Source organism: Pongo abelii, chromosome X, assembly GCF_028885655.2.
Source record: "Pongo abelii isolate AG06213 chromosome X, NHGRI_mPonAbe1-v2.0_pri, whole genome shotgun sequence".
NCBI lineage: Eukaryota > Metazoa > Chordata > Mammalia > Primates > Hominidae > Pongo > Pongo abelii.
Window position 1 is genome coordinate 147,442,975 of NC_072008.2, and position 23,725 is coordinate 147,466,699.

At 43.0% G+C, this 23,725-nt stretch overlaps 1 protein-coding gene and 1 pseudogene across 2 annotated transcripts; one reads left to right on the plus strand and one right to left on the minus strand.

Moving 5' to 3' along the window:
* Nucleotides 1-1,014: 1,014 nt before the first annotated feature.
* Nucleotides 1,015-2,502, minus strand: LDOC1 (LDOC1 regulator of NFKB signaling). Of its 2 annotated transcripts, XM_063721065.1 has the most exons (2): nucleotides 2,159-2,457; nucleotides 1,015-2,077 (listed from the first exon to the last, which is right to left on the minus strand). In XM_063721065.1, the coding sequence occupies exons 1-2, from the start codon at nucleotides 2,285-2,287 to the stop codon at nucleotides 1,850-1,852; spliced, it is 357 nt and encodes a 118-aa protein (XP_063577135.1). In that variant the 5' UTR covers nucleotides 2,288-2,457; the 3' UTR covers nucleotides 1,015-1,849. The 2 variants fall into 2 exon arrangements, with proteins under 2 accessions (XP_063577135.1, XP_003780677.2); XM_003780629.4 differs by having other exon boundaries at nucleotides 1,015-2,502.
* A 68-nt stretch (nucleotides 2,503-2,570) lies between these two features.
* The window catches only part of LOC112130972 (melanoma-associated antigen C3-like), a 644,458-nt pseudogene continuing 623,303 nt past the window's right edge, over nucleotides 2,571-23,725 (plus strand).

The window sequence follows — 23,725 nt, forward strand, 5'->3', positions numbered from 1 at the left end:
TTACCAGTACAAATACAATATCTTGCCTCAAAAGGCCTTAAACAGTACGGAAATGTGTTATCTAAATTAATTAAAGGTTATAAAGTCAAGTTGGCTGCAGACATGGTACAATGAGGACATCTGGACAGATATAAAAGAGAACTCTGAACTCCTCACATCCTCCTAAACCTTTCTAAGAGGTAGTCCTCTCAAATCCCCAACCAAGCTGCTCTGCATTAAACATTTCAATGACTTAACCTGGGGCAATGGCCTCACACAGGTATGCAGCTTCTTCTCAGCAGCCACCCCCTTCACTGCTCTGAACCCTCCAGGCCCAGAGATCTCAGCATAGCCCCCAGGTAGCAGTACAAGGTCTGATTTAAGAGATAACCAAGCATCTTGCTAATTTCCACAGGGAGGAATCGGGGACACATCTATGAGTGGGAATTCTAAGGATGTCTGTCCAAGGAGAATGAAATGTTTGTTGAGATCAGGCTATATCTTTATGGGTGCATTTGCCCAGGATCCGGGACTTCATGTTAGCTGGAGCCTGAAAGTGACATGTTGGCTATTTGGAGTTTGAAAGTGACAATGTACTATGTTGGCTATCTGGAGTCTGAACTCAACAGCTGCACATAGGCAATAAGGATTAAGGGGCAGAACTTCCCTGGCACAGGGTTAAGGAATCCAAAAGCTCAGAGAATTAGGAGCATTACATATATATGTCCAGGTTTACGCCTGTTGTTATGGTCTAATTATTAATACTGCTCTCTTTGCCGTCTGCTCAGCCAACCCTTAACCATGCCACCCTGGAGGACCCAGAGAACACACCCTTTGCCAGGGCTTTAAGAAATGCGTTGGTGAAGGGAGCATCAGAACCCTGACAAAGCCCTGAGGTAGCTGTCCCCAGCAGCCTGGAGATGACAGCGGGGAATACTAGGATTGCTTGTATTCCCTGATTTCCATGGGAATAATGGTAGTCAGAGTGACAGTGGTAGAGGCCAGTGATAGCACTTAACCATTAAAAGACAATCATTTCTTTTTTTAGTGCTTGATATTTATTGAAAATAATGCCAATGTTTTTTCCAGGTAGTATTGAGGAGCTAGGCTGAGTGCTTGTTTGTTTTGTTTTTAAGTACTATTTGTCCAAATGCACACATCTGTGGGACTGCTGCAATTTTGAAAGAAAAATGACAGCTGTGTAAAACCAGTGCATAGGAAAAAAGAAGTGTTAACAATTTGGCTGCCAGGCACACCGCGCCCCTGAAGCAATCTGGTGGGGCAGGGGAGGACACTTGGAGTAGGTAGAAAACTAACCAGGCTGAATGGCCCCTGCAGGGGTTGGTGTGCTGTCCAAATCAATGTCTGAAAAGGCATAGCCAACTCTGGCATTTTCCAGGTTGGTCCTGATCTCGAAAGGCGGTAGTCTGTAGGTGGGATGTGGTGAGTGGATGTGAAGTGGCAGCATAGTTCTCTGGGAAGATGTAAGCCTGGCAGCAGGGCAGGTGGCAGCAGCAGGGCTATGGGTGGTCTGCGCAGTTTGTAACAGGGGCCTGGCCAATAGCTGGGGTTCAGGACACAGTTCAGATTAGCAGGGGAGGGATCCCGGGGATGGCCAGGGTAGATGACACTTCCAAGCACTTCCGAGTGAGTGAGGCTCCAGCCCCGACCCCAGCAGCAGGTAACTGGAGCGCTATTCCTGGAACAAAGACAAGCACTACGGAGAAATGGAGAGAGAGAGCAGACGGGCGCGGGAAGGTAAGGGGACCGGAGGGCAAGGGGGAGAGCAGTGGCTCCTGGCGGGGTGAGGGCTGCGGGGAGGGGGTGGCGGCGTGCAGGGCCCTCCCCCCGAGGCCTGAGGGTCGAGGGCCTAATAATCCTCTTCTTCTTCGTCGTCGTCGTCTTCGTCGTCATCCCAGCCAAAGCACTGTTTCATCTCATCGAGGAAGGCCCGGTAATCACCTAGGATGGGGCTATCCATCTCGATGTAGGGCACCACCCACTCCTCGGCTTCCCCGGTGAGGAGGCTGATTAGGAATGCCACCTTCATGGCGTCGTTGCTGAATCGATTCTCGTTCACGAGCATGTAAGACGCCGTCTGCACGATAAACTCGGGGAGCCGGGAGCTCTCGCCATTAAACGTTTCGGGGAAGGGCACCGGGCAGCTCGGCGGACGTACCTGGCGCAGCAGGCTGGCCCTCTCGCACACCAGCAGCCGCAGCTGTTCCATGAGCTGGCTGTTCTCGATGCTCAGGGCGCGGTGCCGCATCAGGAGCGCGTGCAGCAGCAGCACCAACTCATCCACCATTGCGAACGGCCTGGAAGGACAGGACTCGGCTCGGTTCGGCTCGGCCAAGGTGCGCACGGAGGCCTCGCAGGAAGTGCGTGTCCACGGAGGCGCTCGGTGGCCAGGGGCGGGGGGCGGCAGGCGGTGCGCGCCGGGGTCCGGGAGGCTACGCAAGCTCCGCCCACGAGGCCATTCGGACGGACGGTGCGCCGGCGCGACGGGGGAGGGGCGTGGCCAGGCTGGGGGCCGCGGCGGCGTGGGGGCGTGGCCGGGATGGGAAGGGTGTAGACAAAGAGGGCGTGGCCAGGAAAGGGATGCGCTGGGTCGCTGAACCACCGGCTTGTGGTAGGTCTCTCGGCGGGCAGTTAAAGGCCGGGATAGGCTCCCCTAGCTCCCGGTTGTGGGGCCTGCGTTAGCAGAGGACCTGGCGAGCGCTGAGTCCGGTCTCAGAGAAGGTAAATTTGTTCAAACTGAAAGGATTAGCCACTCTTCTACCTAGGCAGCTTGCACAACTCAGTATTCCTTCGTGGGTCTGTGGCCACTAGATTCTCTTGGCGTGATGTTTTATTAACACATTTTCTTTCTTATTTAAATCTCACTCAGAGAAGTATTGACACTGCTGGCTGCCCTGTGGGAGTCGCACTTCCTTTTAGGATCATGAAGACCCTCAGGGGGTCCTGCCTTTCATGAAAAAGGTAGTATTTAAACAGTGACTTCTTTAGTAGGGAAATAATATGGTATACACACACACACACACACACACACAAAACCTAAGTAGCAAGATATAAAAAAGTTCTGCAAAATCAGCATCCAATAATTAATTGCAGGCATCCCACATATCTTTGATTCTCTATTTCTTGTCTTGCTATTAGTGCCGTTGGCCACTGGGTATTATTCTGTACTTAAAAATGAACTGTTAAGATGTTTGCGTTTTTAAATAATTTTGTTTTTCTACTTTGAATGGATCCCTGATTCTAGAGCCAACATGAATTGTTGGCTCTGCTTTCAAATATATTGCCAATTCAATCACATCTTGTCATTTCTACCACTGCCACCCTGATCCCTAGCCTTGCTTTCTCACCCAGACTGCTGCAACTAATCACTTAGCTTTTACTCTTTTCTTCCTATAGTATATTCTCCATAGAGTAGCCATGGGAATCCTTTAAAACGAAAATTAGGGCCGGGCGCCGTGGCTCACGCCTGTAATCCCAGCACTTTGGGAGGCCGAGGCGGGCAGATCACGAGGTCAGGAGATCGAGACCATCCTGGCTAACAGGGTGAAACCCTGTCTCTAATAAAAATACAAAAAATTAGCGGGACTTGGTGACATGTGCCTGTAGTCCCAGCTACCCAGGAGGCTGAGGCAGGGGAATCGCTTGAACCCGGGAGGCGGAGGTTGCAGTGAGCCGAGATAGCGCCACTGCACTCCAGCCTGGGCTACAGAGCGAAACTCCATCTCAAAAGAAAAAAAAAAAAGATCCCTTCACTCTCCTGCTGAAAATCCTCCAGTAGTTTCACCTGAGAATAAAGAGCAAAGTTGCAGCCAAGGCCTACAAGGCCCCTCCTTCTATCCTGTGCCTCTTCCCATTTTCTGCCGTGCTCTAATCACTGTCCTCCTTGCTGATTCTCACACCCATCAGGCAGTTCTGGCTACATAGCCTTTGCACCTTCTATTCCTTCTGCCTTGCAAGGCTGTCATGCCAGTTGGCTGCCTGACTCCTCCTACTGCTTTCAGAGAGAACTTTTCTGACCACCGGACCTATCAGAGCACCCTGTTCTCTGCCACCAATCTGTAACCCTTTACTCTGCTTCATTGATCTACATAACATTTATTGTGCTACCAGCCACCATGTCGTACGTATATATAGTACTTTGCTCATCATCTGCTTCTATTTTAGAATATATAAGTCAAAGAAACACTGCTTTTGCTATCTGGTCTATCCCTAATGCCTAGAAAAGTTCTGGCCCAGAGTACAGGCTTCATTAATGTTTGGCGAGTAAAATAATCTCAGAGTGAAGATGCTGAGATGAAAATTAGAAGTTGTGGCTGCAGAGTCAAAAAATACTCTTCAAATTGTTAAGTGTAAGGTTGGGCGTGGTGGCTTATGCCTGTAATCCCAGCACTTTGGGAAGCTGAGGGGGGCAGATCACCTGAGGTCAGGAGTTAAGACCAGGCTGACCAACATGGAGAAACCCTGTCTTTCCAAAAAATACAAAATTAGCCAGGTGTGGTGGTGGGCGCCTGTAATCCCAGTTACTTGGGAGGCTGAGGCAGGAGAATCACTTGAACCTGGGAGGCAGAGGTTGCGTGAGCTGAGATCATGCCATTGCGTTCCAGCCTGGGCAACAAGAGCAAAACACCGTCTCAAAAAGAAAAAAAAAGAAACAGAAAAAAAATTGTTCAGTGTATTTTATCTCTGACCATGAATCAGTCTCGATTGTGCAACAATGACTGATGTAATAAAACTGGCTGAATAGATTTTTAAAGAAATTCGATTCGGTCCTTTAGGATAGAATTGAATGATCATCCATGGAAGTAGGAGGCTGGGAAAGAGCAGAGAAACAGGGCCAGGCCCCAAGCAGGGACACGGGGAAGATCATGGAGAAAGGATGGGCAGTGAAAAAAGATAGGAGGAATGTGAGCTTTTGGCCTCTCCTGTGCTATGAGCTCCACCACCCGAGAAGTTGGCAGGCAGGGATCCACTCTCATTCTTAATTTTATCTTCAGCACCTGGCAGTGTTTACTAGCTGCTCCATAAATGTTCAGTGTAAGGATTGAGGGGAGGGATGGGAAATGTGGAAAGTAGGTCTCTGGCCATCATGCCCATTTACAGTTCAGAGTACAGGATGGGCCTGACTGGAACAGAGGTAGTGTCCAGCTTCACCTTTCATATCCAGGCCCTAATACAGGAAGAGTACTCAGGGTTCCACTCCTAGGAGCACACTTTCTTTCTTTTTCTTTTTTTTAGACAGAGTTTTGCTCTTGTTGCCCAGGCTGGAGTGCAATGGCACGATCTCGATTCACTGCAACCTCCGCCTCCCGGGTTCAAGCAATTCTCCTGCTTCAGCCTCCCGAGTGGCTGGGATTACAGGCATGCGCCACCACGCCCAGCTAATTTTATATTTTTAGTGGGGACGGGGTTTTTCCATGTTGGTCAGGCTGGTCTCAAACTCCCGACCTCAGGTGATCGCCCGCCTCGGCCTCCCAAAGTGCTGGGATTACAGGCGTGAGCCACCGCGCCCAGCCTAGAGCACACTTTCTGTAGCAGACACTGGGCCAGGTGATTGGCAGGGCTGTCACAATGACTCATACACAAGGACCAGACATGGGAATGGGCATTTTCGAGCCAGAGACCCAGGAGGTAAATACCTAAACCTAATAAAGCAATAGGTTGATGGTGCTATACCATCATGCCAACCTCTCTAACTCTAAAGCCCATGCCCTTGCTCTGAACGATTAATATGTACTGGACCCTTGTGACTTCAGTGGGCCCAGGCAGGTCTAGTGGGGAACCAGAGATGATTAGGCAGATGATGCCCTAATTTTCTTCCTACAACCCCACAGCATAGGGATTCAGGGAGGAAACCAGATGAGGCAACCACTAGTGTTCCCTCTGAGTGTGCTCTGAGACCCTGGAAGACAGGAAATGTCCTGCCCAAAACTGTGCCCAGAACTGAGCAGTGACTTTGGGAGGTGCTTCCCTGGTTGGAGAAAGGGAATGGAGACAAGCAGCTTAGCACTGACTCACAAGGGAAGCAATCAGGAGGAGGTATGTAGTGTCAGTTGATAGAACATGTAGAATCTTAATGCTCATTTTAACCAGCTTCCAGGTGCCTGTGAGGCTCTCCCACCAGTGCTAATGCATATCAGCACTACCTTCTCCATTCACCCTGCTCACAGCTGCATGTCGCCTTCCTTATTTTCTTTCCCCCTCTCGAGTGGCCCTTAAATGTTCCTTTACACTTACGTGAATATGCTGGGGGCAGACACAAGTACTCCCTGTGACAAGTACTCATAGGTACTTGGTAAAATTTATCAGGACAGCTCTGGCTTGGAACGCCCTAAGGGTGGCTTAGACTCCACTGTTTGGCAAGAGCACAAGCCCAAGGCACTCACTACCACCATCTTTCAGGCTCCAAAACCTGCCCTGGTACACACATCAAGCATCCAGACTGTAAAATTCTCTTGAAATGAACATGAAAATTTCCCGTGATTCTTGAGCCACCAGATGAGTGTGCACACATCGACTGGGTAAACTAACTCAGCACTCAAATATACAGCCAGGAACAGAAACAGCTTTGGAAAGAATATTTGTGAGAGGACTGGATGAATGCTGCCAAGAGCCAGATCTCTTTCCACATAGACTTCCCCATCCCCCTTCTTAGCCAGGTGCACCTGGGACTGCTTTTTACAGAAACCGCATTTGGAGGGCAATAGAGACCTCTGGCCCAGAGAGAGGAATGAAGAGGCACAACTTCCTCCCTCCTGTCTTTGCCCTCTCCAGCTTACTAAAGTGCTGGAAACATTTTTTACATGTTTATTAATGTACTAAATTAATGTATTCTTATAGTTGAAATACCTTAAATAATATTGATGTCTTAAAATAAAAAAGGAACATTCTTAAGACCTCTCCTCCTCACAAAATATCACTTAATAAGATTGTTGAAAATTCAAATTTTGCCCTCTGTTGTTCTCTCTCTCTAAGGAGACTCAACTCTTCAGTTTCTTTATTTTATTTTATTTTATTTTATTTATTTATTATTATTATACTTTAGGTTTTAGGGTACGTGTGCGCAATGTGCAGGTTAGTTACATATGTATACATGTGCCATGCTGGTGCACTGCACCCACTAACTCGTCATCTAGCATTAGGTATATCTCCCAGTGCTATCCCTCCCTCCTCCCCCCACCTCACAACAGTCCCCAGAGTGTGATGATCCCCTTCCTGTGTCCATGTGTTCTCATTGTTCAGTTCCCACCTATGAGTGAGAATATGCGGTGTTTGGTTTTTTGTTCTTGCGATAGTTTACTGAGAATGATGCTTTCCAGTTTCATCCATGTCCCTACAAAGGACATGAACTCATCATTTTTTATGGCTGCATAGTATTCCATGGTGTATATGTGCCACATTTTCTTAATCCAGTCTATCATTGTTGGACATTTGGGTTCCAAGTCTTTGCTATTGTGAATAATGCCGCAATAAACATACGTGTGCATGTGTCTTTATAGCAGCATGATTTATAGTCCTTTGGGTATATACCTAGTAATGGGATGGCTGGGTCAAATGGAATTTCTAGTTCTAGATCCCTGAGGAATCGCCACACTGACTTCCACAATGGTTGAACTAGTTTACAGTCCCACCAACAGTATAAAAGTGTTCCTATTTCTCCACATCCTCTCCAGCACCTGTTGTTTCCTGACTTTTTAATGATTGCCATTCTAACTGGTGTGAGATGGTATCTCATTGTGGTTTTGATTTGCATTTCTCTGATGGCCAGTGATGGTGAGCATTTTTTCATGTGTTTTTTGGCTGCATAAATGTCTTCTTTTGAGAAGTGTCTGTTCATGTCCTTTGCCCACTTTTTGATGGGGTTATTTTTTTCTTGTAAATTTGTTTGAGTTCATTTTAGATTCTGGATATTAGCCCTTTGTCAGATGAGTAGGTTGCAAAAATTTTCTCCCATTTTGTAGGTTGCCTGTTCACTCTGATGGTAGTTTCTTTTGCTGTGCAGAAGCTCTTTAGTTTAATTAGATCCCATTAGTCAATTTTGGCTTTTGTTGCCATTGCTTTTGGTGTTTTAGACATGAAGTCCTTGCCCATGCCTGTGTCCTGAATGGTGATGCCCAGGTTTTCTTCTAGGGTTTTTTTGGTTTTAGGTCTAACGTTTAAGTCTTTAATCCATCTTGAATTGATTTTTGTATAAGGTGTAAGGAAGGGATCCAGTTTCAGCTTTCTCCATATGGCTAGCCAGTTTTCCCAGCACCATTTATTAAATAGGGAATCCTTTCCCCATTTCTTGTTTTTCTCAGGTTTGTCAAAGATCAGATAGTTGTAGATATGCGGCGTTATTTCTGAGTACTCTGTTCTGTTCCATTGATCTATATCTGTGTTTTGGTACCAGTACCATGCTGTTTTGGTTACTGTAGCCTTGTAGTATAGTTTGAAGTCAGGTAGTGTGATGCCTCCAGCTTTGTTCTTTTGGCTTAGGATTGACTTGGCAATGCGGGCTCTTTTTTGGTTCCATATGAACTTTGAAGTAGTTTTTTCCAATTCTGTGAAGAAAGTCTTTGGTAGCTTGATGGGGATGGCATTGAATCTGTAAGTTACCTTGGGCAGTATGGCCATTTTCACGATATTGATTCTTCCTACCCATGAGCATGAAATGTTCTTCCATTTGTTTGTATCCTCTTTTATTTCCTTGAGCAGTGGTTTGTAGTTCTCCTTGAAGAGGTCCTTCACATCCCTTGTAAGTTGGATTCCTAGGTATTTTATTCTCTTTGAAGCAATTGTGAATGGGAGTTCACTCATGATTTGGCTCTCTGTTTGTCTGTTGTTGGTGTATAAGAATGCTTGTGATTTTTGTACATTGATTTTGTATCCTGAGACTTTGCTGAAGTTGCTTATCAGCATAAGGAGATTTTGGGCTGAGACGATGGGGTTTTCCAGATATACAATCATGTCAACTCTTCAGTTTCTTAGATGATATAGAAAAAGCGTGGTGCAAATAAACTCATAGTTCCAGATATAGAACTGGAAAATCAGCTTTCTATAACTGAAAGATTTTTATGAATTAATGTTTCATATTAAGTATTTTGTATTCTTCATGTATAGGCTTTTGTATTGCCATAATATAGAATTAATTGCCTGCAGTGTGCTGCAGTAGATGTTAGTTTTTCTCTTGCCTAGTTATTTTAATATAATTGGTCACATTGATTATATGAGTTTATACACGTGTTTTGTTTCTGCCATTTTTGTACATTTTAGAAAATATCTAGCATCATGTTGAATTTGTTCTTATCGATCTCCAGAAAGTGATCTGTTATCATCTGTGTTTGCCTGTTATGTTTTAACTGTTTAATAGCCTCTCTTTTAGATTGGCTAGTTACTTTGATCTACACTCAGTTTTTCATGAGGCAGAATGCATGTGGTGAATTGAAGGTAACCACAAATTATTTGCCATTCAGCAGAGAGGTAGAAACAATTTTCCCTGCCTCATTAATCTGGGGTGGCCCTGTGACTTGATTTGACAAGCACAATGTGATGCAGTGCCTTAACATTTATGAGACAAGGCCTTAAATAACTGAAGATTCTGCCTTTGCCACTTGGTACACTTCCTATTAAGAGCCACCCACCATATGTAAGAAGTCTAACTACCATGGGATCATTATAGTGTGAAGAAGCTGAATCTAGCCACGTAGAGAAAGACAGATCATGTGGAGGAGCAGCAAGACAGTAAACAAACATGAGACTGAAGCTCCTTTCTTGGACTTTCCAGCCTAGCAGAGCCACCACCTGAATGCAGCTGAGTGATTAACTCCAACTGACCATATATAAAGCAAAAAAACAAAACAAAACAAACAAACAAACAAAAAACCATCCAGCTGAGCCCTAACTGAATTTATGATCCACAGAACCAGGCATAAATAGAATGCCAGTTGCTGTAAGCCACAAAGTTTTGAGATAGTTTGTTACCAGGCAGTAGAGGACTTAAACATGGAGAAACTTAGGGTATGCTGCAGATAAAAGCAGGAGCCCCATATTAAAAAAACACAATTTCTGAATCTACTGCCCTGTTCCATGTTCTTAGATTTATATTTGTCTATTTGGCATCTGTTAATCACAAGGCCAAACTAATGGCCAAAGTTCTTTGCATCCTCCTTGCCATCCAGAGCCCATACTCTTAAACTACTTCCGTTATCTAGTTCTCAGGTATCAAGCCAATATTTTCCCTGCTCTAAATTAACCTGAAGCCGGGTATCAGACAACTAGGGATCGGCCCCATCCCCCTAAACCAGCTGGAATTATTCGAACTACCCCATTCTAAACCGTTTGGCCTGCCCTGCCTTGCTTTTCCCACAGATAGCCAGTGAAGACTATGGCTTCCACTCACTCCTTTCTGCCTCCTGGTGTTTACCCACGTGTCCCTGCATGATGTGGTGAGCCTCCTCCGACTTACACTGGGAAATGTAAGTAACAAAAATCTTTCAATTACATTGGCCTATCTATGTCATCACTCAGTCATCTCCATAAATTAAAATCCTGCAGGTACAATTGGGACACATGAAAAGTAATCCTCTCCTGTGAGGAACTCTGAAGCGTGTGCTTGTGCATGAGTGCCTGAGTGCCTCTCTGTCCTTGTGTGAGTGTCTGTAGTCAAGCAGACATAAGCATATTGCTGCCCTGTAACATCAAGGATGCTGCATGTAGGGAAAACTGGCAGTGTCATGGTATGACAAAGATAGAATCAAAAGCAGCCGTGTTTACTCCAGGGAATCTGTATGCCTATGTAAAAGCAGTGAAGCACATTCCAGGGAAACACTATGGAAAAAAAATAATTTTTGGAAAGAGGAGTTCTGTCTTCATACTGTTGCTTGCAACCTGTGTGGCTTGAGTAAGTCATTTATTCTTTTTTCTGAGCTTCTGTTTCCTTATCAATAAAGTGCATCCTACTAATATCTATATCATAAGGCTGCAGTGAATATCAAATCATAAAATAAAAAAGTATCTGGCAAACTACAAAAAACTTTTGTGCACAGATTACATGTTATTGTTCACTGGACAATTGAGATTTAGTAGCGTTGCAGTGACTCATGTTAACTGCATGTTAAGTTTAATAGGTAGGTAGTTCACGTCTCTTATGTGAACCGAGTATCCATGAGTTTACCCATGAAGTTTAAAAGTATAAAGTATACCTTTGAATAACTAGCTGGAAGAATAAAATAAGGTTATATCAGGATCTTGCTTTTTGTCAGTTCAAAGCATTCTGCTCTTATAAGTTTTTTAGGGAAAAAAAGGCATTTATTATTATAGTTCAAAGACCTACATGTTACATTTTCTTTTCTTTTTTCTTTTTTTTTGGCAGTTCACAGTACATTTACTGGGTAATTTCTAGTTAACAGTAGCAATGATGATCACCTTGAAAATCTTGTATTTTGTGGTGGTATTCTCTTACATAAGCCTCTTGCTTTGTTGAAAGCATAGATTCTTTTTTTTCTCTTTTTTTATATATATATTTTTTATTATACTTTAAGTTCTAGTGTACATGTGTACAACGTGCAGGTTTGTTACATATGTATACATGTGCCATGTTGGTGTGCTGTACCCATTAACTCGTCATTTACATTTTCTATTTTGTCCTATCAATCTGGAAAAAATCCATACTGCATCTGGGATATGGATACACAATCTCCTCTCAGAGTAAAGAGGCAATTATATCTCCAGAAACTTTGCATCACTGTAGACCATGGTGGTCTTCCTTGGAGAGGACAGCGGTTCCAGGGACATATGAAAAAGAGAAAACAGGGTTTCTCTCGGCCTTAGAAGTTTCTCTGGCCTGCCTTCACCTGAGCCAGCATCCTCTCCTCTCAGGTTCTCTGGGCTTTCCTGCTAGCCTCCTTCATGTCCCTTGGCATCTCCTAAACACTCAGTGATTATTTTTGTTTTTAATTTTTAATTTTTGTGGGTACATAGTAGATGTATTTTTTGTGGGGTACATGAGATATTTTGATACAGGCATACAATACGTAATAAACACATCAGGGCAAATGGGATACCTGTCGCCTCAAGAATTTATCATTTCTTTGTGTTACAAACATTCTAATTTTACTCTTTTAGTTGTTTTTAAATGTACAATAAATTATTATTGACTATAGTCACCGTGTGTGCTACCAAATACTATGTCTTATTTATTCTTTTTTTTTTGAAACGGAGTCTCAGTCTGTTGCTCAGGCTGGAGTGCAGTGGCAGGATCTCGGCTCACTGCAACCTCTGCCTCCCAGGTTCAAGCAATTCTCCTGCTTCAGCCACCTGAGTAGCTGGGATTACAGGCACCCACGACCACTCCCAGCTAATTTTTGTATTTTTAGTAGAGACGGAGTTTCCCATGTTGGCCAGGCTGGTCTCGAACTCCTGATCTCAAATGATCCGCCTGCTTCAGCCTCCCAAAGTGCTGAGATTACAGGCGTGAGCCACTGCGCCCAGCCTTGCTTATTCTTTCTATTTTCTAACTATATTTTTGGACTCATTAACCACCCCCACTTCCCCCCAGGCCCCCACTACCCTTCCCAGCCTCTGGTAACTATTACTCTACTCTCTATCTCCATGTGTTCAATTGTATTAATTTTTATTTCCCACAAACGAATCAAAACATGCAAAGTTTGTCTTTCTAGGACTGGCTTGTTTCGCTGAACATAATGTCCTCCAGTTCCGTGTATGTGTTTGCAAATGACAGGATCTCATTATTTTCTGTGGCTGAATAGTATTGCATTGTGTCCATGTACCACATTTTCTGTGTCCATTCATCTGTTGATGGACACTTACATTGCTTCCAAATCTTGGCTATTGTGAACAGTGATGCAACAAACACGAGATTGCAGATACCCATCAGTATGAGGAAATCAATACCCTGATTTGCTTTCTTTTGGTTATATTCCCAGCAGTGGGATTACTGGATCATATGGTGTCTCAACTTTTATTTTCTTGAGGAACCACTAAACTGTTCTCCTTAGTGGCTGACTAATTTACATTCCCACCAGCAGTGTAGAAGGGTTCCCTTTTCTCCACATCCTTGCCAGCATTTGGTATTTCCTGACTTTCAGATATAAGCCATTTAAACTGGTGTGAGATGATATCTCATTGTAGTTCATAATTGCATTTCTCTGATCAGTGATGTTGAGCACCTTTTCATATGCTTGTTTGCCATTTGTATGTATTCTTCTGAGAAATGTCTATTCAGATCTTATGCCCAATTTTTCGAAGGACTATTAGATTTTTTCCTATAGAGTTGTTTAAGCTCCTTACATATTGTGGTTATTAATCCCTTGTCAGATGGATTGTTTGCTAATATTCTTTCCCTTTCTGTTGGTTGTCTCTCCACTTTGTTGATTCATTTCTTTGTTGTACAGAACCTTTTTAACTTGATGTGATTCCATTTGTCCATGATTACCTTGGTTGCTTGTGTTTGTGGGATACTGCTCAAGGAATTTTTGCCCAGACCAATGTCCTAGAGATTTTCCCCAATGTTTCTTCTTTTTTTTTGAGGTGGAGTCTCACTCTGTTACCCAGGCTGGAGTGCAATGGCATGATCTCGGCTCACTGCAACCTCCACCTCCCAGATTCAAGTGATTCTCCTGCCTCAGCCTCCAGAGTAGCTGGGATTACAGGCACATGTTACCATGTCTGGCTAAGTTTTGTATTTTTAGTAGAGACGGAGGTTTCACCATATTGGCCAGGCTGGTCTTGAACTCCTGACCTCAGGCGATCCACCCACCTCGGCCTCCCAAAGTGCTGGGATTACAGGCATGAGCCACTGCGCCCGGGCTTCCTGAATGTTTTCTTTTAGTAACTTTATGGTTTGAGATCTTAGATTTAAGTCTTTAATCCATTTCGATTTGATTTTTGTATATGGCAAGAGATAGGGGTCTAGTTTCATTCTTTTGCATATGGATGGATATATAATTTTCCTGGCCCTATATATTGAACAGCGTGTCCTTTTTCCAGGATATGTACTTGGCATCTGTGTTGAAAATCAGTTGGGTGTAAATAAGTACATTTGTTTCTGTGTTCTTTATTCTGTTTCATTGGTCTTTGTATCTGCTTTTATACTAATACCATGTTTGTTTGGTTGCTATAACTCTGTAGTATAATTTGAAGTCATGTTCATGTGATTCCTGCAGTTTTCTTCTTTTGCTCACAGTGGCTTTGGATGTTCTGGGTCTTTTATGATTCCATATAAATTTTAGGATTATTTTTCCTATTTCTGTAAAGAATGTCATTGGTATTTTGATAGAGATTGCATTGAATCTATAGATTGCCTTGAGTAGTATGGACATTTCAACAGTATTGATTTTTCCAATCTCTGATCATAAAATATCTTTCCATTTTTTTGTGTCTTCATTTTCTTGTATTAATGTTTTATAGTTTTCATTGCAGAGATTGTTCACTTTGGTTAATTCCCAGGTATTTTGTTTTATATTTGGCTATTGTAAATGGGATTACTTTCTTGATTTCTTTTTCAGATTATTTGCTGTTGGCATATAGAAATGTTACTGATTTTTGTACATTGATTTTGTACCCTGCAACTTTACTGAGTTTGTTCAATTCTAATAGTTTTTTATGGAGTCTTTAGTTTTTTCCAAATATATAATCATCATTTGCAAGCAAGTATAATATGAATTCTTCCTTTCGAATTTGGATGCCCTTTATTTCTTTCTCTTGTCTAATTTCTCTAGCCAGGATTTCCAGTGCTATATTGAATAACAATGATGAAAGCGGGCATCCTTGTTGTATTCCAGATCTTAGACAAAAGGCTTTCAATATTTCCTTGTTCAGTATGACACTAGTTGTGAGTATGTTGCATATGACTTTTGTTCCTTCTATACCCAGTTTTTTTTAGGGTTTTTATCTTACAGGGATGTTGAATTTTATCACATGCTATTTCCACATCAGTGAAATGGTTGTAATTTTTGTCTTTCATACAGTTGATATTGTGTCCAGAATTGGTGGGATCTTGGTCTCACTGACTTCAAGAATGAAGCTGCGGACCCTCGCGGTGAGTGTTACAGCTCTTAAGGTGGCGCGTCTGGAGTTTGTTCCTTCTGATGTTCGGATGTGTTTGGAGTTTCTTCCTTCTGGTGGGTTCGTGGTCTCGCTGGCTCAGGTAGGAGTGAAGCTGCAGACCTTTGCGGTGAGTGTTACAGCTCATAAAGGCAGTGTGGACCCAAAGAGTGAGCAGCAGCAGGATTTATTGCAAACAGCGAAAGAACAAAGCTTCCACAGTGTAGAAGGGGACCCGAGTGGGTTGCCACTGCTGGCTGGGGCAGCCTGCTTTTATTCTCTTATCTGGCTCCACCCACATCCTGCTGATTGGTAGAGCCGAGTGGTCTGTTTTGACAGGATGCTGATTGGTGCGTTCACAATCCCTGAGCTAGACACAAAGGTTCTCCACGTCCCCACCAGATTAGCTAGATACAGAGTATCCGCACGGAGGTTCTCCAAGTCCCCACCAGAGTAGCTAGATACAGAGTGTTGACTGGTGCATTGGCAAACCCTGAGCTAGACACAGGGTGCTGATGGGTGTGTTTACAAACCTTGAGCTAGATACAGAGTGCCGATTGGTGTGTTTACAATCCTTTAGCTAGACATAAAGGTTCTCCAAGTTCCCACTAGACTCAGGAGCCCAGCTGGCTTCACCCAGTGGATCTGGCACTGGGGCTGCAGGTGGAACTGCCTGCCAGTCCCACGCCGTGCGCCCACACTCCTCAGCCCTTGGGTGGTCGATGGGACTGGGCGCTGTGGAGCAGGGGGCGGCGCTCGTTGGGGAGGCTCGGGCTGCACAGGAGCCCACGGAGGCAGGGGGAGGCTCAGGCATGGCGGGCTGCAGGTCCTGAGCCCTGCCCTGCGGGAAGGCAGCTAAGGCCTGGCGAAAAATTGAGCCCAGCGCCGGTGGGCCGGCACTGCTGGGGGACCCAGCAGCCCCTCCGCAGCCGCTGGCCCGGGGCTGCTCCGAGTGTGGGGTCCGCCGAGCCCACGCCCACCCGGAACTCGCGTTGGCCTGCAAGCACTGCGCGGAGCCCCAGTTCCTGCCTGCGCCTCTCCCTCCACACCTCCCCGCAAGCTGAGGGAGCTGGCTTTGGCCTTGGCCAGCCCAGAAAGGGGCTCCCGCAGTGCAGTGGCAGGCTGAGGGGCTCCTCAAGTGCCGCCAAAGTGTGAACCCAGGCAGAGGAGGTGCCGAGAGTGAGCAAGGGCTGTGAGGACTGCCAGCATGCTGTCACCTCTCAATATGATGTATCACAATAATTGACTTCTGTATATTGAACCATCCTTGCATCCAAGGGGTAAATCCCATATGGTAATGATGAATGATTTGTTTATTGTATTGTTGAATTTGGATTACTAGTATTTTGTTGAGAATTTTTGCATCAATGTTCATCAGGGTTGTGGGCCTGTAGTAGTCTTTTTTTGATCTGTGTTTGTCTGGTTTTGGTATCAGGGTTAGAGTTGCCTCATAGAATGAGTTAACAAGTATTCCCTTCTCCTCTGTCATTTGGAGTAGTTTGAGTGAGATTGATATGAGTTTTTCTTTAAACATTTGGTAAAATTCAGCAGTGAAGCCGTCGGGTCACAGGATTTTCTTTGCTGCGAGACTTTTACTTATGGTTTCAACTTCATTACTTGTTATTGGTCTATTCAGGTTTTGAATTTCTTCATGGTTCAATCTAAGTAGGTTGCATGTGTCTAGGAATTTATCCCTTTCTCCTAGGTTTTCCAATTTATTGGCATATAGTTGCTCAATGTAGTCTCTAATGATCCTGTGAATCTCTGTGGTATCAGTTGCAATGTCTCCTTTTTTTATCTCTGATTATTTTTTGGGTCTTCTCTCATTTTTTCTTGGTGTGACTAAAAGTTTGTCAATTTTATGTTTTCGAAAAATCGACTTTTCATTTTGTTTATCTTTTCTATTTTTGATTTTAAATTTTGTTTATTTCTGCTGTGATTTTCATTATTTCTTTTCTTCTACCAGCCTTGGGTTTGAGTTCCTCTTGCTTTTCTAGTTCTTTAAGATGCATTCTTAAGTTGCATATTTTGAAGTTTTTCTTTTTTGATGTAGGCACTTATAGTTCAAACTTCCTTCTTAGTACTGCTTTTGCTGTACCCCATAGGTTTTGATATGTTGTGTTTTCATTTTCATTTGTATCATGAAATATTTTAATTTTCTTTTAAATTTCCTTACTGTTTCACTTCTCATTTAGGAAAATATTGTTTAATTTCCATGTATTTGTGTAGATTCCAAATTTTCTCTTGTTACTGATTTCTAGTTTTATTCCATTGTGATCAAATAAGATACTTGATATTATTTCAATTTTTGAATGTTTTAAGACTAATTTGTGACCTAACCTACAGGCTATCCTTGAGGATAATCCATGAGCTGAGGAAAAGAGTGTGTTTTCTGCAACCATTGGATGAAATGTTCTGTAAATATCTGTTAGATCCATTTGGTCTGTAGTGCAGATTAGGTCTGATGTTTGTTTATTGATTTTCTGTCTGGATAATCTGTTCAATCCTGAAAAGGAGGTGTTGAAGTCCCCAGCTGTTATTGTATTGGGGTCTATCTCTCTCTTTAGCTCTAAGAATATTTGCTTTATATATTGAGGTGCTCCAGTGTTGCATGCATATACTTTTAAAATTATTATATCCTCTTTCTGAATTGACCGCTTTTTAATTAGATAACAAACTTCTTTATAGCCATAGTTTCTGTGTTAAAATCTATTTTTTCTGAGATAAGTATAGCTATTCCCACTCTTTTTTGGTTTCTGTTCACGTGGAATATCTTTTTCCACCTCTTTGTTTTGCATCTATGTATGTCTACGTGAAATGTCTTTTTTGTAGGCATTAGAGCTAATTTTTGTACTATTATTATTATTGTTTTTTTTTTTTAGTAGAGATGGGGTTTCACCATATTGACCAGGCTGGTCTTGAACTCCTGACCTTGTGATCTGCCCGCCTCGGCCTCCCAAAGTGCTGGGTGTGAGCCACCGCACCTGGCCGAGTTTTAAGTCTCCCAGAACCTTGTCTGCTTTAGTATTCCTGCTGTGTATTTTTAGTAGAGACAGGGTTTCTCCTTGTTGGTCAGGCTGGTCTCGAACTCCTGACCTCAGGTGATCCACCCATCTCAGCCTCCCAAAGTGCTGGGATTACAGATGTGAGCCACTGTGCCCGACCAATTTTGTCTTTTTAAAAATCCATTCTGTCACTCTGTTTCTTTGGTTTGTGGAGTTTATTTCATTTACATGCAATGTTATTATTGATAAGTAAGGACTTACTCCTGCCATTTTAAAATTTGTTTATCTAGTTGTTTTGTGGTCTTCTCTTCCTTCCTTCTTTTTTTTCCTCTCTTCCCTTTTGTGAAAGTAATTTTTTTTTCTGGCGGTATGTTTTAATTTCTTACTTTTAATTTTTTTGTGTGTGTATCTGATGTAGTTTGATTTGAGACTACCATGTGGTTTGCAATTAACATCTTTTAATCCATTATTTTAAACTGATAATAACTCTAATTGCAAAAACAAACAAACAATACTCAGTGATAATTTATCTCAATTCAGGAAATGGATTATTTGAAGAAAAATTCTCACTAAGTGGAGGTGTGAGCTGTATAAGGATAATTCCCAGCCTCTTTCTCAGATTTCATGCTGGTTCCTGCCAGTACATCACTGTTTGGAAAAAATGAGAATGGAATCACAGAAGTTTATTGTTGTGGGGGACAGTTTCAGTCATTTACTGTAAGAATTTCGTGTTTCTAAATGAGAAAAGGACCTGCAGAATGGCCCACCAATGAAAATAGATTAAATGAAAAAGCAAAGGTCCAGAGATGAACAACTTGTACAAGGCAAACATTAAGACATCATCTTCAAAGACAGCATGAAACTATAAAAAGAACACTGGACTTGGAGGTGATAAAACCTGGTGCAGATTCTACATATGACATTTTATATCATGGACAAAATTCCAGATTCTCTAAATCTCAATTTCCTTATTTTTCTTCATTTATAAAAAGTGAGTAAAAAATGCTTTCTCACAGAATTGATGTTTAATGTGTTTCAAATTAAAAAAAAATAGTATGACAGTAAGTTTTAAAGTGTAAATTGTTTTTGACACATTAAGTCTTATCCATTCTTTCTAAAGTTGTCTTGAAATCATTTCAAATTTATAAAATATCTCGTAAGAATTTTATGAATTCCTAGATATTCTAACCCCCAGGTGAGCCAATTGGTATCTGCTTTTTTTTTTTTTTTTGAGGTGGAGTCTCACTCTGTCACCCAGGCTGGAGTGCAGTGGTGCGATCTTGGCTCACTGCAAGCTCTGCCTCCTGGGTTCACGCCATTCTCCTGCCTCAGCCTCCAGAGTAGCTGGGACTACAGGTGCCTGCCACCATGCCCAGCTAAGTTTTTGTAGACGGGGTTTCATCGTGTTAGCCAGGATGGTGTTGATCTCCTGACCTCGTGATCTGCCTGCCTTGACCTCCCAAAGTGCTGGGATTACAGGCATGAGCCACCGTACCCAGCCGCAAATTGCTATCTTTTTACCAAGTTTGGCTTACTCTTGTTCTCTATGTCAGTATTTGTGTGTATATATGTGTATGTGCTTACATTATCCTTTTTCTGAACCATTTGAGAGTTGCAAACAGAAAGGCTCATTACCACTTGTTATTTCAGTGAGCATTTTCGAAAAACAAGTACACTATCCTACAAAACCACAGTCTATCAAAATCAAGGAGCTTAAAATTAATATAATGCTTCCACTTACCCCACTTTCCTTCAATTGTTCCCAAAATGAAATTTTTAGATCCAAGTACCAAGCCTGGAGCATGTATTATATTTAGTTATTGATATGGTTTGACTGTGTCCCCACCAAAATTTCATCTTGAGTTGTAGGTCACATAATCCCCACGTGTTATGGGAGGGACCTGGTGGGAGGTGATTGAAACAATGGGGTGGGTTTTTCCAATCCTGTTCTCATGATAGTGAATAAGTCTCATGAGATCTGATGGTTTTATAAAGGGCAGTTCCCCTGCAGATGCTCTCTGGCCTGCTGTCATGTAAGATGTGCCTTTGCTCCTCCTCCGCCTTCTGGCATGATTGTGAGGCCTCCCCAGCCATGTGGAACTGTGAGTCCATTAAACCTATTTTCCTTTACAAATTTCCTAGTCTCAGATATTTCTTCATAGCAGTATGAAAATGGACTAATACAGTAATTTGGTATGGATAGACTGGGGTACTGCTATTAAGATACCCAATAATGTGGAAGCAACTTTGGAAGTGGATAACAGGCAGAAGTTGGAACAGTTTAGAGGGCTCAGAAGACAGGAAAATGTAGGAAAGTTTGGAACTTCCTAGACACTTGAAGGGCTCAGAAGACAGGAAGATGTGGGAGTTTGGAACTTCCTAGAGACTTGTTGAATGGCTTTGACTAAAATGCTGCTAGTGCTGTGGACAATAAAGTCCAGGCTGAGGTGGTCTCAGATGGACATGAGGAACTTTTTGGTAACTGGAGCAAAGGTCACTGTTGCCATACAAAGAGACTGGTGGCATTTTGCCCCTGCTGTAGAGATCAGTAGAACTTTGAACTTGAGAGAGATGATTTAGGGTATCTGGCAGAAGAAATTTCTAAGCAGCAAAGCACTCAAGAGGAAGCAGAGTATAAAAGTTTGGAAAATTTGCAGCCCAACGATGCAATAGAAAAGAAAACCCCTTTTTCTGGGGAGAAATTAAAGCCAGCTGCAGAAATTTGCATAAGTAAGGAGGAGCCAAATGCTAATAGCCAAGACAATGGGGAAAATATCTCCAGGACATGTCAGAGACACAGCCCCTCCCATCACAGGCCCAGAGGCCTAGGAGTGAAAAATGGTTTCCTGGGCTAAATCTAGGGCCCCCCTGCTGTGTGCAGCCTAAGGACTTGGTGTCCTGTGCTCCAGCAACTCCAGCCGAGGGTAAAGGGGCCAAGGTACACCTCAGGCTGTGGCTTCAGAGAGTGCAAGCCCCAAGCCTTGGCAGCCTCCACATGGTGTTGAGCCTGCAGGTGCACAGAAGCCAAGAACTGAGGTTTGGGAACCTCCGCCAAGATTTCAGATGATGTATGGAAATGCCTGGATGTTCAGGCAAAAGTTTGCTCCAGGGGCAGGGCCCTTATGGAGGACCTCTGTTAGAGCAGTACAGAAGGGAAATCTGGGGTCGGAGCTCCCACTTAGAGTCCCCACTGGGGCACTCCCTAGTGAAGATGTGAGAAGAGAGCCACCATCCTTCAGACCCCAGAATGGTAGACCCACTTACAGCTTGCACTGTGTTTCTGGAAAAGCCAGAGACACTCAATGCCAGCCATGACAGCAGCCACTGGGGGGGGGGGGGCTGTACCCTGCAAAACCACAGAAGCAGAGCTCCCCAAGGGAGCCCACCTCTTGCATCAGTGTCACCTGGATGTGAGACATGATCAAAGGAGATGGAGATCGAGTCAAAGGAGATCATTTTGATTGATGGCCCCACTGGATTTTGGGCTTGTATGGAATCTGTAGTCCCTTTGGCCAATTTCTCTCATTCATAATGGGTGTATTTACTTGATGCCTATATCCCCATTGTATCTAGGAGGTAACTAACTTGCTTTTGATTTTACAGGCTCATAGGCGGAAGGGACTTGCCTTATCTCAGATGAGACTTTAGACTTGGGCTTTTGAGTTAATGCTGAAACGAGTTAAGACTTTGGGGGACTGTTGGGAAGGCATGATTGGTTTTGAAATATGAGGACATGAGATTTGGGAGGGGTCAGGGATGGAATGAAATTGTTTGGCTGTGTCCCCACCCAAATCTCGTCTTGAATTGTAGTTCCCATAATCCCTGTGTCATGGGAGGTAATTGTGTCATGGAGGCACGTTTTTTCTTGTGCTTTTCTTGTGATAGTGATTAAGTCTCATGAGATCTGATTATTTTATAAAGAGCAGTTCCCCTGCGCATGCAGTCTTGCCTGCTGCCATGTAAGACATGCCTTTTGCTCCTCCTTCACCTTCTGCCATGATTGTGAGGCCTCCCTAGCCATGTGGAACTGTAAGTTCATTAAACCTCTTTTTCTCTATAAATTACCCAATCTCAGGTATTTTTTCATAGCAATATGAAAATGGACTAATACAGTTATCATGTCTCTTCAGTCTCTACAGTCTGGATCCATTCTTCGGTCTTTTCCTTGCCGTGTCCTTGACAGTTTTGAAAAGTGCAGGCTAGTAACTAATAATTTCCTTCAATTCCTGGTATTTATTCATTATTAGATAAATATTATGCATTTTCTTTAGAAGTGTAGTGTTTTTCCAGCGAAACCCCGTCTCTACTAAAAATACAAAAAATAAGCCGGGTGTGGTGGCGGGCGCCTGTAATCCCAGCTACTTGGGAGGCTGAGGCAGGAGAATGGTGTGAACCTGGGAGGCAGAGGTTGCAGTGAGCCGAGATCGTGCCACTGCACTCTCCAGCCTGGGTGACAGAGCAAGTGTCTCAAAAAAAAAAAAAAAAAAAAAAGTGTAGTGTTTTTCTGAGTGCCTCATATCAGAAAGCACATGATTTCAATTTTTTCCATCACTGTTGGTGGTAACTTTTATCGCTTGTTTAAGGTGGTTTCTGCCAGATTTCTCCCCAAAGGTAAAATAATTATTTTGCACGTTTTAGGAAGTATTTAATAGTAATTACATTCTACTCTATAGGAATGTTTTCCATTCTCTTTTACATATCTATATATATATGTAAAATATATATACATATATATACATTTACATACAAAATATATATTAGTATGGACCTCTGGATTCCTATTTAATGCACTGGATTATAATCCATTACTATCATTATTCATGTCAAAACTTACATTTTCCAGATTTGCCCAGTTGAGACCCCTTTAAGCTAGATTATGTGTCTTATTGTCATGCTTATCTCATTCTTTGAGCACTTCTTTCTTTCCTTTACAATATGATATTCCTGGTTCATCTTGTACTCTTCTCGCCCCAGCCCTGGAATCAGCTATTTCTCCAAGGGATACTTATTAACTTCAGTAGCGATTGGTTTTCAGAAATAAACATCTCAAGGGTAGGAGTGCAAATTGTTATTGATACTGATTTCTCACTTTTGGAACAACCATTCAGCCATTTGGAAAAGAAAGTCAACCTCAAACCTTACCTTATTCCATGTACAAACATTAATCATAGACTTAACATAAAAGTCACAACTACAAAGTTTCTATCTTTTTTATATAAAAGAAAATAATTACAAATTGGATTTCATACAAAGAAAATTATTTTGCTCATCAAAAGACACTGGTAAAGGCCAGGTGCGGTTGCTCATGCCTGTAATCCCAGCACTTTGGGAGGCTGAGGTGGGTGGATCACCTGAGGTCAGGAGTTTGAGACCAGCCTGACCAATATGATGAAACCCTGTCTCTACTAAAAATACAAAAATTAGCCGAGTGTGGTGGCATGTGCCTGTAATCCCAGCTACTCAGGAGGCTGAGACAGGAGAATCGCTTGAACCCAGGAGGCAAAGGTTGCAGCGAGCCAAGATTGTGCCACTGCAATCCAGTCTGGCGACAGAGCAAAAAAATAAATAACAACAACAACAAAAACAAAAAAGCACTAGTGATCAGCAGAATAATATTACATGATTCTGTGTGTTTGCCCAGTTATTAATGTAGGATCAGGCTTTCCCTGTAGGGACTT

Excerpts from the sequence above, each read along its gene's own strand:
- LDOC1 (XM_003780629.4), bottom strand. The coding sequence starts at position 2,287 with ATGGTGGATGAGTTGGTGCTGCTGCTGCACGCGCTCCTGATGCGGCAC.